The 18,010-nt window shown below is 39.5% G+C and overlaps 1 protein-coding gene across 3 annotated transcripts in view; it reads right to left on the minus strand.

Moving 5' to 3' along the window:
* CACNA2D1 (calcium voltage-gated channel auxiliary subunit alpha2delta 1) overlaps nucleotides 1-18,010 on the minus strand; it is a 668,904-nt gene that overhangs the window by 39,577 nt on the left and 611,317 nt on the right. For 2 of the 3 annotated variants that reach the window (XM_077807876.1, XM_077807874.1), the window contains exons 20-24: nucleotides 17,214-17,285; nucleotides 11,210-11,271; nucleotides 8,470-8,561; nucleotides 6,426-6,486; nucleotides 4,497-4,594 (exon numbers count right to left, since the gene is read on the minus strand). In XM_077807876.1, coding sequence (XP_077664002.1) covers nucleotides 4,497-4,594; nucleotides 6,426-6,486; nucleotides 8,470-8,561; nucleotides 11,210-11,271; nucleotides 17,214-17,285 — 385 coding nt within the window. The remainder of the gene's footprint in view (nucleotides 1-4,496; nucleotides 4,595-6,425; nucleotides 6,487-8,469; nucleotides 8,562-11,209; nucleotides 11,272-17,213; nucleotides 17,286-18,010) is intronic. The other variant, XM_077807875.1, reaches the window with a different exon arrangement.

Consider the following 18,010-nt stretch of genomic DNA (forward strand, 5'->3'; position numbering starts at 1 on the left):
CTTGTTTCAGATTATTTCAGCTAGGTGGTCTAACAAAGTAAAGACATTTTTACTGCAGTTCCCTTTGGATGAAAACGACCCCATGGTAATGCTTAGAATCTGACATCTCATCGGCTTTCATGATAATTGATCCCATATCGTGACAGATCGCAAGAGGTATATTTTTCTCTCCATGTCTCTTTAAAACCTCTAGCAGTGCTAACAGGAGGTAAGTACTCAAATAAATGAATGTAGCCATTAAAATCTTCTGTGAAATTTTCTTGAAAAGTAATGTTTCACTGATGTCTTTAATAACATAAATATACAGTGGACACATTTAATAAGTTAATTCCATTTTCAGAACTATTATCATTTCCAAGAATATTTCTATATTTACAATGGGGAATACCACTGGTAACGCATCCCAAACTGGAACGAACTACTTAAAGTGCACCTATTGTAAGATTAAGCTTCTTATACTAAAGTATTGTTCATTCCACTCTGAAAAATCAGAATGTAAAAATGACATGCTTTTACTATTCAGAGATCTGTTTCCTTTTTATATTCAGAGTAGCATCTGTGAAAAAGCAACTTTTGTGCATTTACTGACAAACAAATGTTTTTCCTGCTTTCCCAGTTGAACAAACAAAGTTAAGGCTGAGATCTGAATTCTATTCCATCTTGTGCATCTAGACATTATTATTTTTTGTATTAAATTCCAGTCAGTCAGCAAACCCACTGAAGGCAATGTTTTTGCATGGGTGAAACTTAGTGCATGCCTTGAAAACAAAAGGATTTCCCAGGTATAACCCTAATTTGGCATACAGGATCTTTATTATTGGTGGTTATGCATGAGCTGGAAAGAATTAAGTTTGACTTCAAAAGTCCAGCTGAATTTGCAGAGGTGACAAAAAGAAAAATGTCTTTTTTACTTGTGAACTGACATAGTTGATATTGACAGACAATAAACATGGGACCAGGCAATGCCACTTGTACTTTCCAAAGAAGAACTGCACTTAGGCCTAATCCAGAAATACACATAAGCATGACAGTAGTCTACCTTGACTATCAGAACTACACATCATTTAAGTTAAGCACATTCTTGTGGGGTTTGCTGGATCAGGGCCTTAAAGAAGAACACAGAGTAAAAAATATTCATTCTATGATTGAACCTTCCTCTGTGTTTTCCAGCATGTTTGGTCTATTAAGCATGTAAGCTTCTCTGTCCTTGTATAGTATCAAGCACACAGCTGGCGCTTAACAAATAGTAAATAATAAATTATAATGGTAGATTAGATTAACCCAAGGAAAATGCTTAACAGACATTGACTAAAGGAACCCCATTTTGTAGGCAGCTAAGTTTAAACAGAGGCACAATCCTGCACCACTGAAATCCATGGAACATTTGTTGCCGACTCCATTGACAACAGGATCAGGTCTGCAGTGATTTGCCCAGTGGAAGTGACAGCAAGCCAATGGAAGGGTCAATCACAGAACCTAGGAGCCCATGCCCTCTCCTCTAATCAGTAGCCAATTTAATGTCAACTATTTTGCCTCCATGTAGAAAGTAACTGAGCAACCTCAATCCTATACAGTTAGGACTAGACTTTGATTGGCTCTTTATGGGAGAACTAGAGTGGAGAAGAGAAATAGAAAGCCCCTTCCTCCGCCCCAGTGAATTTACAAAGGAGGCATCCAAAACTGGTGTTCATAGTGTTGGGGTTACATCAGAGTCAAGGCCAGCCAGTGCTGCCAGAAGTGATCAAAGCCCTGGAGGTGGATTATTCGTGTAGGAGTGTGGCTAAGACTCCATCATCTTCCTCCCAGCATACTGGAAGTCACGAGCACGGCTGCACCATGGGGAGTGTAGGCTGCATTTTTTTTTTAAAACAGATGCAGTATATGCCTCTGCTCAGTGTGTTCTCTCCAGGGATCGGGATCATATGGCTTAAATGTATGTTATGCCTCCACCCACAGCGCTCAAGTGCTGGAGGTGCTGTTCTCCACTTCCTGTGCTTGTGCTTCCCTGGTTCACAAAAATCAAAGATTTAACGTCTTTGTAGCCAAATGACAATATGCTGCACTGACACAAGGAGAGGTATCTGAGAGAATTTTGACCAATGACAAAGGACACTGCACTCAAATTTTGGTTCGTTTGTTTTGTTTTTCTCTAAGGGTGGCTATGTGTGATGATGCACCAGGCATTAGGGACAGTGGGTGAGGCTGGTATTGTAAAAACCCAGTACGAAGAGATTGCAAGGTAGAAGGATTAATGTTGAATGAGGGGATGTAGGTGGCAGAATATAACCAAGCAGAGCCCCTTATGAGAGGCCTCAGTGCAAATGAGCAATTGCTCAATGCTGCCTTCTAGGTTCTCTCTGAATGACCTCCACCACACATTGTCTGGCTTGCTGGAAAACCTGTGTTCCCCTTTAAGAGCCAGAGAGCCAGGAAGTGATTTCCGCTGCAGCTCCAGACCAGATCAGCATGGGAAACACTGACCTATTCCCCGTCAGGTGACAGGAAGAGAGTGGGGACTATATAGGTCCATGCCAGTGCAGGAAAAGCCTTTTGTTACCTGGATCTGGCAGAGCAGCACCGACCTCCTGCCCAGGGAAGTGGTAAAATTCTGGGTTTTATCAGGATCCACTGTAGGCATTGCGCTATTTGCTCCTTTCGCGTGGGACTGGGAAGGAATTTTCCCCTCACTGCCAGACTAGCCAAGGCGCAGTTGGTTTTTTCCACCTTCCCCACAATGAGTTCGAGGTGGGAGGGGAGAGGGGGGAGTTAGCTGGGACAAACATGAAACGAGAGTTTGGCCATGATGTCGCTACTCATGTAAACATGGGGCAGGTGTCCAGTGTAGGTAATCCGTAAGGAATGCATGCAGGGATCAGATAAAATGGATTGATAAAGGATTTAAAGGAAGTATTCTTTAAAGGAGAGGAAACTGGGGGGAGTAGTTTGGGGCTCCTATGACTGGTACAGCCAGGAGCCAGCCCCCATCCTTTATAGCCCCCTCTTAACCCTTGTTCAAGAGGGGATGGATGGTGAGGTCCCAGCAGAGGGTTGGCTGGGGATGGGCTGAGAGAAGCCCCCAGGCATATAGCGAAAGGATCTTGGAATTACCTGCACTGTATACTTATGTGCTGGGTACTCCCAAACATTTAAGAATAAAATTCCTAATTAGACCACACCCATTATCTCCTGTCCTTCTTCCAGCATAGCTGGACAAAGAAAGGATTGGAGCAACTCAAGAGAGACGCCATATGCTCTTGGATCCATCAGAAGGTTTGTCAATGGCACCAAAAACAGCGGATGGGTCTTAATGAATATCACAGACACCTGATATACGTTCATCCGCAGGCAGACAGCATTAAACAACATAATCAGTGTATTCTCGCCATTCTCTGATGAGGCAAGAAAAAAACATAGTGGAGGTGTCAAGTAAACCCGAGGACTCCAGCTGCTGCCAGACCCATTCTGCCCCATCTTTCTGAGCAACTTTCCCTAGCAGAAGAAGATTTGCATTAGGGTGAGAATTGGAGAGATCATCCATGTCATGGGATGGTTTCTTGAGCTAGGATTAACAACTTGCCATCCTATGTCTTATCTATTTTACAGAAATACTGCATGTTCCATTTGTAAGCACCCTTTTTATGAACAAGTGTTGGAAATTAATTTAGTAATCACAAAAAATGGCCCTCTTAAATGTACAGTGAAAAGTCCTTTGCAGAGAAGCAGATGCACTGGTTCCAGTACCCAGACTTTAAAATTCAATGGAATCCGTGCACACGAAGGGTAATTATAAAGCAACACTACAAAAGGAATACATCTTTGCAGTGAAGAGGAATTGTTAGTATCTCTTTAAATAGTCGGTGAGCCCTTTAGTGGACCTCCCTGTCTTCTGCTGTAGAAGCCACCAGACCCTAACAATAATTGTGTCTTTACTCTCTATACAACATTCAGGATAGGAAGAATACACACAGACAAAGCTGGGTTCCAAGTAACCATGTTTACTAACGATAGCAAGCATAGAATGCTTAGCGCTCGCTAGCACACCGGCTCTGTTAGTTTCTGGTGTCTTCTGCAATAGAAGGCCCACTAGAGGGCTCACAAACTATTTGAAGGGATATGCTACAATCTTCAGAACAGATCTATCTGAAAGGCCTTTATACCCTTAGACCGGGGTTGAAACGGACTGTGGAAGTCAGTAAATATTAGATAGATCCATGAGGGAAGTTTGTAAGTTATTGAATACATTTTGCTTTATATTATTTAGGGAGATTTCTCGATGGCCACAGCAATCTGCAAAACAATCTTACAAGCGCTCTCTTGGACATAAATAAAACCTCTGATAAGTTCAATGCTCTGGCCTGTATGTAATTCCATTAAGCAAATAAACACAGAAAAAATCTTAAAACACTGGCATAGTGAAAGCTACCGTCTTGCAGCAGTTTTCATATTTTTATATCTCCCTGTGAAAATAATTTTAGTGACTGGAATAGAATACTTACATGAAGGGCTGTTTGGGGTATTTCGATCAATAAACTCATTGAAATTTAAAAGAAATTCAGTGTTGTTGTCTGATACTTTTACATCATTACAGTATTCTCTGAAAAACAACAAAACATCAGCCTTGTTAGATTTGTTTCAGATAAGAAGTGGCTCGCATTTCCTGGAAGCCAGGCAGAGCTTTGCAGGCCCTCAGATCAGTGCTAGTGTATTATAACAGACAATGGAACAGGATTCTGCAAAATTCCGTTGACCCTCTTTGTAGAATTCAATAGGAAGAGGCGAGTTTCCTAGCCATCTTCTAAAGTGCTTTAAGTGACCCAGCCAAGGGAGCAACCTAAATTATTGGTTAAGTAGAGGCAATCTTTAGCCAAAATATACTGGAAATCTTATTGTTTATATGACCTCTTAAGATTGGAGGTCCTTGACTGGAGATTGTACACTGTTAAAACTGAATTAGAGACTAACTACTCCCTCCCCCCAACAAAATCCACATGGGTAAAGTGGGTTTATTTATACAAATTTGGTATGACCACATACCTTGTGATATTCTCTGAAGCAGAGCCATAAGTAATATGCTAAAAATCAGTGTGCACTTCAAGGGGAAATATTAGCTAGCAACTGGGATTAAATGCATTAATTTCAAATTAAAATATGCACTAAATTTTCTATAGTAGAGTAAATGATAAAGAGAAGATAGGTGTTGAACAATTACCAGTGGTATAGGGAAGTAGCTCATTTTCAAAATATATTTTTATGCTATGCAAAGGGAAAAGTTGGGTCAAACATTTCTTTAGAAAGAACCCACCTTCCTGCCATTCACTTATTACACCATGGACTAAGAATAACTCAGGCAGAATTTAGACCCCAGTCCTACAGTCAGCAATTCAACAGGGCTCTGTGCCTGGTTCTGTGCCCATATAGATCAGTTGCAGGATCAAGTATCCTTTATCAATGCTACAATCCATTATCAATGCCTCCAACCCTCCAAGAAAATTAAATGCTTCTGATCGGTTTTAGATTGCTTTGAGTTTGGGGGTGGGGGAGGGGCACCAACAAAAAACCCACAACTACTTGCTTTACATGTGATTTCTTTCAGAATACATATATAGTGGGCTAAAAAATCTTGAGCTTTTTGAGCTAGAATGAGTTTGAATCATTCTAGACTGATTGTGTATAGATAATTTCTCCATTGTTTATCACCACTGTCATTTTAAGATACTCTTGCTTTAGTCAGTCTTTATATGTAGCATTTATACTAATATGTTTCAGTTGCACAAATGCAATGGACTAGGAAAGCACAATTCCTTGGGAAAACCCAGGAAACTAATGCCCTTACTGGATCAGATTCATCCCTGTTGTAACTCCACTGAAGTCAATGGAGTTACACACAATAATTGTTATTGTAGCTCTTATGGAAATACTCTTCATCGTTAAACCTCAAAAGAGATAAGTATTATTATACCGATTTTACAGATGGGGAACCTGAGGTATGGATAGGTTAAACCAGCTTGTCAAATATCATCTGGACCCAGGAATAGAATTAAGAACTCCTGAGTCCCAACACTGTATTCACTAGACCACATTACCTTTCAATAAATAAATAAATGAGGCTTTGTCTGAGGTAGCTATTTTTTTTAATTTTATCCTTCCAAATATTATTACACTGCAGAGTATGGAGTGCTCTATGATAAACTGTTAGATGAAGTAGCCTGAGAAGGTGTTATCCATATTCTTCCAATAAAAATGTTATCTAAACTTGGAAATCTGAGTTCAACCATTGCTCTTATACTTAACAATTTCCCCCAGCACATTTCTTGTGCAAAATTAAGTTTTATTGGGCAAGTCAATGCTTTATAAATGTAACTAACCTGATCAAGACTTCTTATTTACTGCTGTGTTTAATGCTTAGAACTGGGAAATTGACCAACCTTGGTGCTATAAAGGTATAGCCAGCTTCATCAAAGTGATCAATCTTTAGAGTTTCTGAATCTACAAAGATGAAGGTTGAATATCAGATAAATAAACAGGATTTTGTAAAACTACTTGGATAATTTCTGCATGCATCTGTGGATTTTAAAAAATGCGATCTACAAAGAACATTTTTCTAACTAATGTACTATACTATCATCAGTAGTCCACATTGTAGGAAGAAATGATCCGATTATTATACAGCAATACACCAAGCAATAACAGAACAACTGAAGCAAGTTAAGTCTGAGTCATTGTTTCATTATCATGACAATATGATAATCCAAAGTATATGTGACATATCCATTAGCATTGCAATGTGATAATTCAAAATACCCAGGATGTTTAGGATTGAGAACATCAAGAAAAACATTTATCTCTAATATTTTCATCAATAAAGTTATAAAGCATCACTTTTAGAATAAACCCCTTTCAATGTTATTGAAAAGAGTGGTCTTAAAAAAAGTAATGATATATCTGAGCATCAGCATGAACCAACAGGTGATAGGATCAGACATACAGGGATTAGAGATTAGCAACAAATTGAAATGTGCATGAAAACACAAAAGCATTTTAGAGATTCCCTCCGCCCCGGCTTTTGCTATGGTACCCAGTGGTCATGGGAGAAGTCCAGAAATGAAGAATACAAAGGAGAACATCCAGTAGGAATAGAAATATAAGTGGAAAATATCAACTGCAGTAAACAGAAGGAAATTGAGCAACAAGAATATACTTGCCCTCTTTGACTGTGAAAATCCATCAGAAAGAGAAAGCAGGGAAACAGAAAAAAACAGGGTAAAGCAAAAGGGGTCACAAACCAATATTTTATTCAACCACCCCTTGAATAAAAATATTGTGAGTAGATCATAGGTTCAATTTATGTACAGCTGTAGTCTGGGAAAAAGACAAACATCTTTGAAGACTGGAGCGTATGTCCTTGTCTATTATTTCTGAGGTAACCTCTATATACTGTGGCTATTTCAAGGGTCTATTTTGGAGGGTATATTGATGCCGCTCCGACATCAGTAGATCTAGTCCATAAACAGAACCATTTTTTACACTCATTAAAACTTTAATCACTAGTCCCTATTTGATAAAGTTAAGAAATAAATCATACAAAATGACTGGTTGGTAAAAGCTTATCATGTTGTTGTCTCCTACCCAGCATATGGTGATAGATGACATGGTTGTCAATGAAACCACTTCTAACCACGTCTTCTCTGAGCTAACAGGAGCTATGACTGACAAGGAGACTTGTAACAAGAGTGGAAAATGTTTTGTCCTTGTAAGTAAGTTTTTGCATACATATATTTCTAAATGCAAAAATGGAATTCATTCAGGTTTGGATTAACACTTGGATAAAGTTAAAAGGATATGATGGCTCATGCTTCATTTACTGGCTCAACTATGGTCAAACAAAGTAAACAAAACTTTAATGCTGGAAATATATCATACATATTATTTCCAGTCAGTTTTCTAGAATCTGGAAGTGGCTTGAAATGAGTGCCATCCAAATAAGATTCTATAGACATCCACTGAAACTATTTACAAAGTGCAACATAAAAGCTTAACTATAAGCCAAAACTAAATAGCCCCTAATCTTACTTTATTTATAAGAGCAGCATGAGAAATTGCTATATACAGCACTGTAATTACTGCAAACTATGAAAAGACGCTTTAGCCTATATATTAATTTTTAACAGGTGGAATATTTAAATGTCAGCTAGCAGACCCTTAAAACAACACCAACAGAGGATACACAAAGCAATGATTCTATAGGTACATAGCAAAAGGGAAGGAGCTGTAAGTGAAGTTGGGGTACCTGCACATATTCTAGCTATGTAGAATATTTCTTGTACCTTGAATGTTTACAATGGGTTAGAATCATTGCTGTAGATTTTGGGTACATTATGATAACATTAGGGAACTCCACAAAGTTTATGAATTTCAAAATTAAATTTTTAAAACGCCTGTGTGTCAGAAGTAGGTCAGAACCCAGAGAACCTTCCAAGTACTTACATCTGGCCTGAGTTATTGGTTCTTCTATTTTGGCTTTAATGTAGTAAAAGCTGTAGGATGGTAATACCAAGGCCAAACTGCAACAGAAATAACAAAGGCATAAACAAAGAAATAAAGACACATTTAGCTCACTGGAGAAAACTTAGAAGTTTTAAAGCAGTTTTCTCAAGTCAGCTTTGATGTGTCTTTGAAAACAATTAACAAGTTGGGGATGAAAATTATTGTGAGAAGAGATGATTTGATTATTATATGCAGTCCCACACTGCCATAGTGCTAACTTTAGGCACCTCAGTGGGGTTGAAATTAACTACATGTAAAAGGAGCATGAAGTAAAGTGGGAGGTATTCCAGGATCTGTACCCATCATAAAATTCATAGGCCAGTCACAATTTTTATGGATATATCACTGAAAGTTCTGCTTAAAGAACAGCTGAAAAAAAATCACAAATAATTCTGAACTGCTATGAAAAGAGTATGATAATGACCGAGTTCGCTTTTAGAATAAAACAGCTACTGATATTTAATGCAAAAACGTGTAGTACTTGAATTTACATTATCTCTAAGAGACAGAATATCTTCTTAAAGTAATGCAGTCACTTTTGGACAAAATAATTCTTTGAACTGTACTTTATAAGAGTGCCCTAAGATGTACAATATATTTCATAATGCACCTCCTTTGATTTCAATATTCATTGTTGTTTAGAAATGATTCTGTCTTTTGGTTTTGCCACTAAAAATCAATACATGCACCTGAGAGCAGAATTTTTAAAAAAGAATGTTAAAGGCAACGGGTATAAATCCCCATCAGAGACGTATCTACTTCATCACACATCCCTAATGTTTGCACGCAATTTTCATTAACACAAAAGTGCATTTTACCACTGGTTTCTAATGGATGGCTGCAGAAATTAACATTAAAACAAGTTGTACAACTGGGCTATAAGCAAGATGACCTTTAATAATGCATTTGCCATTTAAACATCACAGAAGTGAGATTGCTGATTATTTAGTGATAGCCTTCTACCAATTCCCCTTGAGGGAAATCAGGAGAGGTTTACCTGTCATTAACAGTTATTGCTAACAGAAACTACTAATTAAAATCTATAATTTTATGTTTAATGGGACTGCTGCAATGTGAACCCAGGAGATTAACTGCTTTCTCTCAGCCTATGAAAAACAACTATGAGAGGAATTTGGTAAGAACTGAGAACTCATATAAATCAAATACACGTGTACTGCATACTAGATAGCATGATAGGATGAAAAATACCTTGCTTTCCTTCAGAAAATAAAAATGCGGGTAACAACAGAAAAACAAGGTTCTGAATTGCATAGATCAAGCCAGCTCTTTGTTTTAATTCACAACAACTAGGTTTAGGGGGTTGGTATTTTTTTTCTGTTTTGTAAAATATTTTGGTCACAGACTGTCATTCACTATATATTTGTACGGTGCCTACTACCCCAACTTGGTTGATGTCTCTAGACAGCATAGTAATGCAAATATTCTTATTTTGGGTAAAACTCCCAATATTACATATTTTTGTTAAAATAAAATAATCCTTTCAATGTTGTTTCAAGTTTCACACTATGCACTGACAGTGATTCTGCTTTGTGACAATTTGTTCAGTCCTGAAAGGTACGGAGTGCCCTAACTTGGATATTCAGAACTTCATAGAATTTGGGCCCAATGTTGGTAATCTTAAGAAATATTCAGCTTTTAAACTAAAGTATGATAACTTTCTTGGACCAACTGCAGCCCAAATACTTTAAGAAGTGGATGTCAAGATGTCGCATCCCTTCCAGTGTCACAGCGATGTGTAGCTATAGTGTCTCAAATCATGCATTTCAGGACAATTGTGAGAGTGAGATACACCTTTTTCAAAAAGTGTTATTTTTCTCTGCTGTTATCTATGGCCATATAATTTTATATAAAAATAATGTAATTGTTATTTAACATTTGTATATGGCATCTTAAATGCAACTGCTCACTAGAGTGATAATGCCATAGTACTTGCCTGCCAAAATCTGACACGGTAGTTTAGGTATGACACGACAAAACAAATAATGAATATAAGACTGAGAAGGAGGTTTACAAAAAAAAAGGTTGCGATATTGCTTGTTTTGTAAAGGCATGAAACATTAGCTCTTCCTTTTTTATTTTATTTTTTAAATTTTACTTGCAAAGGCCAGTGTGGGAATGGAAATTATTGTTGGAGAGACTGCAAGAAAAGGTGGGATTAGAGGAGGATCTGAGGGAGAGGACCACAATCAAAGACACAATTACAAATCAAACACTACAATGATTTTAAGAGTCCTGCAGAATTTATGAGATCCCTGAAAAGATAAGGTCCACTTAAAATTGATACCATGAATCACACAATCTTCTTAGTAAGTATGTGGAAACTTTGCTAGTAGGTAAGTTGTTTAGAAAGCTCCACAAAAGATTGAAGGCTTGACTCTGTACACTTCCTTTGACAAAACAGTCATGGGCACTGGGAGTTTGTTTTTTTTTTAAAAGGCCTGCAGGACTGGGCCTTATGCCATTAGGTGGTGAGCAGAGGGAAATCCTCAAGGAAGATGAACTGCACCAATGTTTGTCTCTCCATTCTTTTGGGCAGAGAGAGTCAGTTCCTAGTCTTTTTAGTGTTATATCTAATAAGAATAAAATTATTCATCAAAACAAACAAACCAACCAACACTTTCCATTAAAAAAACAGATTAATTACCTGTAATCTGTGCCATTCACAGCAGTCCATGTATACGTTCTGTTTCCTTTGTCAATATATCTCTGGAAAGCAATTTTGATAAACAAGTATATCACTGCCCCTGGAGGCTCAGTAAATACTAGGTTTGGCTTTATTATTGAGGTGAAAGGAATGTAAAACTCAATAACAAACAAGCTGTTGGAATTCTTTTGCTCCTTTCCTTAAAATGTGACCTGCTTTGCAATTGCATTTCTTCAACAATTTCCAGATTTAGAACAGATGTTACAGAGTCATCTGCATTCTTTAAATCTAATAAAGAATTTTAGAAGTGCTGTGTCAAGTATAGTGAGCCATAAATTTGGCCTGTCCATTTACCCTTTGTGTCTGCTTGTCAGATTACTTATTTTTCTTGTTTATTGTTTATTTTAAATACAGGAAAGAGTCTTCCCCCATAGGAATGGCCCAGTGATCTTGTATCTAAACAAAAAACTAGTGACAGCAGCAAAACACTTATAAGCAACCCTATAATAACAAACCACTATGCCTGTACATACTTACATATACTAATGTCTGTGTCCGTGGGACATTATTTATCCCTGTATATACACTCTATGGCTCTGGTCTTACACCCACTTATGTATTTGCCCTTTAAAGTGAATAGGACAACTCATCTGTGTAAAGTTAAGCATGAGCATGAGCGCTTTCCTGAAGTATGAGATTAGTTAGTTTTTCAATTCACTTGCTTCTGGAATGAAAGATGGTACAACAGACAAGTTTAAAAGGTCCCCTGACTTCCCGTAGAAGATTTAATCATCATTAATGCACCCCGCTGGAGCAGTTTTACTCATTTTTCCACATTAAAAATTATAAGTATATGCCAGCTGTAGCATATTGCTGCTTTATAGTCAGAGACAAAGATTTATGAGGATGTCTGCAATAAAATCTGTGCAGCTGCTACATCACAACATTACTAATACTGTTCAAATGTGCTACAGTAGATGTTATTTCTGTCCCTGTGCAAAAATAAAAACACAAAAATTAACATGATTATGAAAAAAATGTGGTTTTGGTTCTATTCTGACGTTTATAAATTGAATAACTCTCTTCTCTTGTTATTTTTCAGCACAGCAGGGCAGGTGTAAGAAATCTAAGAGCTATTTTGCCACAAAGAAGATGCTTGGAATAATGTGCAATGCTTTGAGATATTTTTGACTTAAGACTTATAGATGGGTGAACTTATTCAGCACAGATCTTACCCATGTTTATTGACCTAGTACTATTGATTGTCACACTGCCCACCCACTAAAAAAAAAGCAGTAAACGCACCTTATCTTTCTATTGCATTTGTGACTTCATGACAGATTAAGGACACAAGGAATTTTCCTATGCCAAGATGACTATGAGTATGTAAGATTCTCACCATGTCCCTTGGAGAATGGGTAATGGAAATCATTCATTACTGGGTCTCTAGCTGTTACCTGGCCAAGGTCAGTAGTACTTCCAAGTCACTGTCATATAAGGGCTGTTCAATGAACTGTGTAAAATGAATTGGTCGTTTCAGTCTATTTTCTAGTGGAAAGTTGTCCAGATCATAAAAGTCACTATTATATACATTTGGCATCATGTGGGCTCCTTTGTTCAGGATATCAGCAGATAGCCAAGGATTAATTGGGCATGGAAACTGAACAACTTTCAACTACTTGAAGGGGGGTTCCAAAGAGGATGAAGCTAGGCTATTCTCAGTGGTGGCAGATAATAGAACAAGGAGCCATGGTCTCAAGTTGCAGTGGGGGAGGTCTAGGTTGGATATTAGGAAAAACTATTTCACTAGGAGGGTGGTGAAGCACTGGAATGGGTTACCTAGGGAGGTGGTAGAATTTCCATCCTTAGAGGTTTTTAAGGCCTGGCTTGACAAAGCCCTGGCTGGAATGATTTAGTTGGGGTTGGTCCTGCTATTAGCAGGAGGTTGGACCAGATGACCTCCTGAAGTCTCTTCCAACTCTAATGTTCTATGATTCCCCCTAGAAGTGAGCCATACAGGCTAGTATTCTGGCATATTGACAGAACAGTGTAGGAGAGTTTGCATTGCAGCTATGCACACTGCATATGTTCTGAAAATAGAGGACTTCCATTTCCAGGGATATAAATCCAGTATATTATGAAATGTAGGGTGGGAAAGAACCTCATGAGGTTCTGCCGACTTGAATACATTTATCTTAAAATTCTTTAACTTGTTCTTTCCCTATTTTGGCTTGCATGCCTTCCCCCTTGTTGCTAATATTATTTGTCTTAAGTATCTGTTCACAATTTATCTTTTTAGTAAAGATTGAAACTAAACAGACATTGCAAAAAGAAAAGGAGTACTTGTGGCACCTTAGAGACTAACCAATTTATTTGAGCATGAGCTTTTGTGAGCTACAGCTCACTTCATTGGATGCATACCGTGGAATGTATCCGATGAAGTGAGCTGTAGCTCACGAAAGCTCATGCTCAAATAAATTGGTTAGTCTCTAAGGTGCCACAAGTACTCCTTTTCTTTTTGCAAAGACAGACTAACATGGCTGTTACTCTGAAACCTGTCATTAAACAGACATTAAACACCTCAGCCTTCTTGATGTCATCCACTATTAGCTCTCCTTCTCCACTAAGTAGAAGTCAGGCACTTTCCTTCACCTTTCTCTTGCTCCTTGTTTTTAAAGGATGTATATATATATTTAAAGAATGTCTTTGTATTGTCTTTTATGTCCCTTGCTAGGTGTAATTAATTTTGTGCCTAAGCCTTTCTGGGTACCTCTACACTGGAATAAAAGACCCATGACACAGCCGCAGCTGGGCCAGATCAGTGGGCTCGAGCTGCGGGGCTAAAAATTGCTGTAGAGACATTCAGGCTCAGACTGAAGCCTGGGTTGTGGGACCTTCCACACTAACGGGGTCCCAGAGTTCAGGATCCAGTCTGAATACAAACATCTACACAGTAATTTTACAGCCCCACAACACAAGTCAGCTGACCCAGACCACCGTGGGTGTTTAATTGTTGTGTAGATGTACCTTCCGATTTTGTCCCTACATGCTTGTGCTATTCTTTCATCCAGGTTTCCATTTTTTGTAGGGTTTCTTTTTGATTTTAAGTTCATTAAAGAGCTCCTGATGGATCAGATCAGATTAGAACAGAGTTCTGCACTCTGCCAGGACTCTCACATGTTGTGGGATAGACAATGGGTACCTCAGACATTAATGGAGGGGGGGATTTTATTATTATAGTTGCCATGGATATGTGTGCAGGTAAAAGAGAACTTGGAAATATAAGACACATATGCTTAATGTTAAAGAAAAGTCTGGATTGTGCATAACATTCGAGATATTGTTGAAGATTAATTCATCATGTGTAAACATGACTCTCTTATCATGCCAAAGTAATAGAAGGAGTAAGTGCTGGTCCTACAAGGGAGACTGATTTAAATACAGGTCCTCAGGTTTTTCAGGTTTTCAAGAATTTACGGAAGGAAAACAAACACAACATGCCCATTTGCATCATTTTCTGTCTTTCCCTCATTTTATAAAATGGTCATCCTCATGAAAAAGTCTTGCAGGTGCTCATATTGCATTATTATTGCAGATTCCCCTTCCTTAGAAGTTTTTAAGGTCAGGCTTGACAAAGCCCTGGCTGGGATGATTTAGTTAGGATTGGTCCTGCTCTGGGCAGGGGGGACCTCCAGAGGTCCCTTCCAACCCTGATATTCTATGATTCTATGATTCTTTTATTAAAAATAAAATAATCTAAATGCGATGAGAGTGAGAATGCTATGATTAACAACATAATTTTATAGTGACATACATACTTCACAGGCAAATGAAATAAATGGGACCTACCTCTGACCTCACACCAGTTTAATTAGTGTTGTGAGGTGCCCAGTTTTCGACCAGAACACCCAGTCGAAAAGGGACACTGGCCGCTCCGGTCAGCACTGCTTATTGGGCTGTTAAAAGTCTGGTCGGCATCGCAGTGGGGCTAAGCCTGGCAGGCTCCCTGCGTACCCTGGCTCCGTGTGGCTCCCAGAAGCGGCGGCATATCCCTGTGGTTCCTGAGCGCACGGGCAGCCCGGAAGGCTCCACACACTGCCCCCAGCCCGAGCCTTGGCTCCGCAGCTCCCATTGGCCAGGAACCGTGGGCAATGGGAGCTGCGAGTGGGGCCTGTGGGCTTGGGCAGCACATAGATCCGCCTGGCCCCGCCTCCACCTAGGGGCTGCAGGGCATGCCAGCTGCTTCCGGGAGTCACCTAAGGTAAGTGCTGCCTGGAACCTACACCCAAACACCCTTCTATGCCCCAACCCTCTGCCCCAGCCCTGAGCCCCCTCCCGCACACTAACTCTCTCCCAGAGCCCACACCCCGTCCTGTACGCCGAACCCCTCGGTCCCACCCTCCAGCCGTGAACATCCCTCTGCACCGCAAAACCCTCATCCCCGGCCCCATCCCAGAGCTCACACCCCCAGCTGGCGCCGTCACCCTTCCTGCACCCAAACCCCCTGCCCCATCCCAGAACCTGCTCCCACACTCTGAACCCCCCACTTCTGTCCCCACCCCAGAGCCTGCACCCCGAGCCAGTGCCCTCACCCCCTTCCACAACCCAACCCCTTGCCCCAGCCCGGTGAAAATGAGCGAGTGAGTGAGGGTGGGGGGAGAATGAGGGGGGATGCAGTGAGCAGGGGTGGGGCTTTAGAGAAGGGGCAGGGCAGAGGCAGGGAAAGGGTGTTTAGTTTTCTGCAATCAGAAAGCTGGGAAGCGTAAGTTTAACTCAATTGACTTCAGCGGGGTCACTCCGGCATTACACCAATGTAAGAGTAGGCTCAGGCCCAAATTCTCTTACCCATTTCAGTACAGACACAACGCAAGAGTTGGAGACAGTCAAAATGTAGGCTGTTGGTGGGGGAAGGGCAACAAGCGTTACAACACAAGGGATGCTGCAATCCGTGATGCATACATATGAACAATTCCATTTGCTACTTTATGGTTTGTTTATATTTATAAGTATAAATTATGATTTATGTCCTTTTTTGTTTTTTTTTAAAGATATATATTTCCTATGCAATTTTTACATCTCCCCTCACCTCTGAGGCCACAATAGATCGATTCAAGCCTCTTCAAGCTGCTCCTACTCTTTACAATACAACCCCAAAGAGCTGTTGTGGCAGGTCGGAATCAACAAAGTGCCGCCCAATCTGGTTGTCACTCCTCCCCTTGATGTACACCCTGCCCCGGTGCCTTAAGGGATGTGGCACAGACATATGGCAGACCTACACCATCTATGGATTCCCCTATTACTGAGGGTTGCCAGCTCCTTCAGCTTTAAAGCAGCTTTGTGTTACTGCAAAAGCTTGTTAGGGTTGAGGACCAAACTTTCTAGGTCTAACTTCTTCGGAAAATAAAATTTAACAACCAAGACAGGATGTTTAGAAACCCACTTTATCCCATAAGCACACTAAGATCCAAAGCAAAATTTAATCTATACTATCACTGTAACTGTTTGGAAGATTCCTTTGCTTACTGTAATGAATCCTAATCTAGGAACTGTAAATTGTATAATCATTCCCCCCCCCCCGCCACGTTCTTCATATCGAACCAGAATATAATGCCTTACAAAGCAACACATTCCTATACCATTTAAGACTTTTGTTAAGGGATTCATGTAAAGAATTATGACAATGCTCTGCTAAATCCTTGACAACAGAATTCAGGGTCTTATTAACACTTGTATGATTATGAAGCACCAAAGAAAGAGAGAAACAAAACACCCTTGTTCTTAAGAAATGTGTGCTTTCCCTTAGTACAAGCCAGGAAGGTTGGCAACTCTGGGGAGGGGGGGGAAGGAAAATATTTGTACAGGAATAATCCAGGAGGCTATTATAGAACACTGGAAAAGTAGAATGTTAGCTTTTAAATATAAAAGACAGGACAAAATAGAGTTTCTTGTCATCATTTTGCAGTGTTCTGTTCTGAAAGTAGGACAGCCTGTGTTCCAGTCTTACCTCATCTTGAGACTTGACCAATGTTTTAAATGTTCTTTCCCCACTTTCTCCATCTATCATTTTTTTCCGAATCTATATACAAGAAGGTGAAGAAAAAACAAAACCAGAAAAAAACAAACAAAAAAATAAAAAAGCAAGAAGGAGGTAGGGGGAAGAGACAAAAGGAAAATCAAAATCTAGGCGTGACATACAACATGATTAATGTTTTCCAAGATCTTTTGCATCTTATGAGCAATCCTATCATATTGACACATTTGAAAATAACAGCCCGTACACGCCTACTTATCGCACCCCTACGAAAGAGAGCCCAACCTTGTAATTGATACTTTTGTGGAGCAATCTTATTGACACTAGTAAGACTCCTCATGATGGTAAGGACTCTACTTGTATGAGTAATGGTTGCATGACTAAGCTCAGTGAGCCATGAGTATTAATTCCTGCACTCTTTGCAAACCCAGAACTCCCAGTGAAGTCAATGGGGATTTTCGGTGCAGAACTAATGCAGATTGCCTAATAACTGTAGTTATTCTCATGATAGCTAATTGAAAGTCAGCTGTAGTGTGTCTTAAAATGGATATGTACAAACTTTTTGTTTCAGTCTGTGTGGATTAACCCTCCCCAAGTTTTACTTTGAGTTTTGGGTTCAATGCAGTACTCAATTGGAACCACCAACTTTCAGCTGGCATTATACTGAAACCTGAATTGCACTGTTTTGAATGGTTCTACCATTCATGATGCCACTTCCCATTATATAGAGAGAATAATGGGGAATCTTAATCTTAAAACTATAATCTTTC

Source organism: Eretmochelys imbricata, chromosome 1 (assembly GCF_965152235.1).
Source record: "Eretmochelys imbricata isolate rEreImb1 chromosome 1, rEreImb1.hap1, whole genome shotgun sequence".
Lineage (NCBI taxonomy): Eukaryota > Metazoa > Chordata > Testudines > Cheloniidae > Eretmochelys > Eretmochelys imbricata.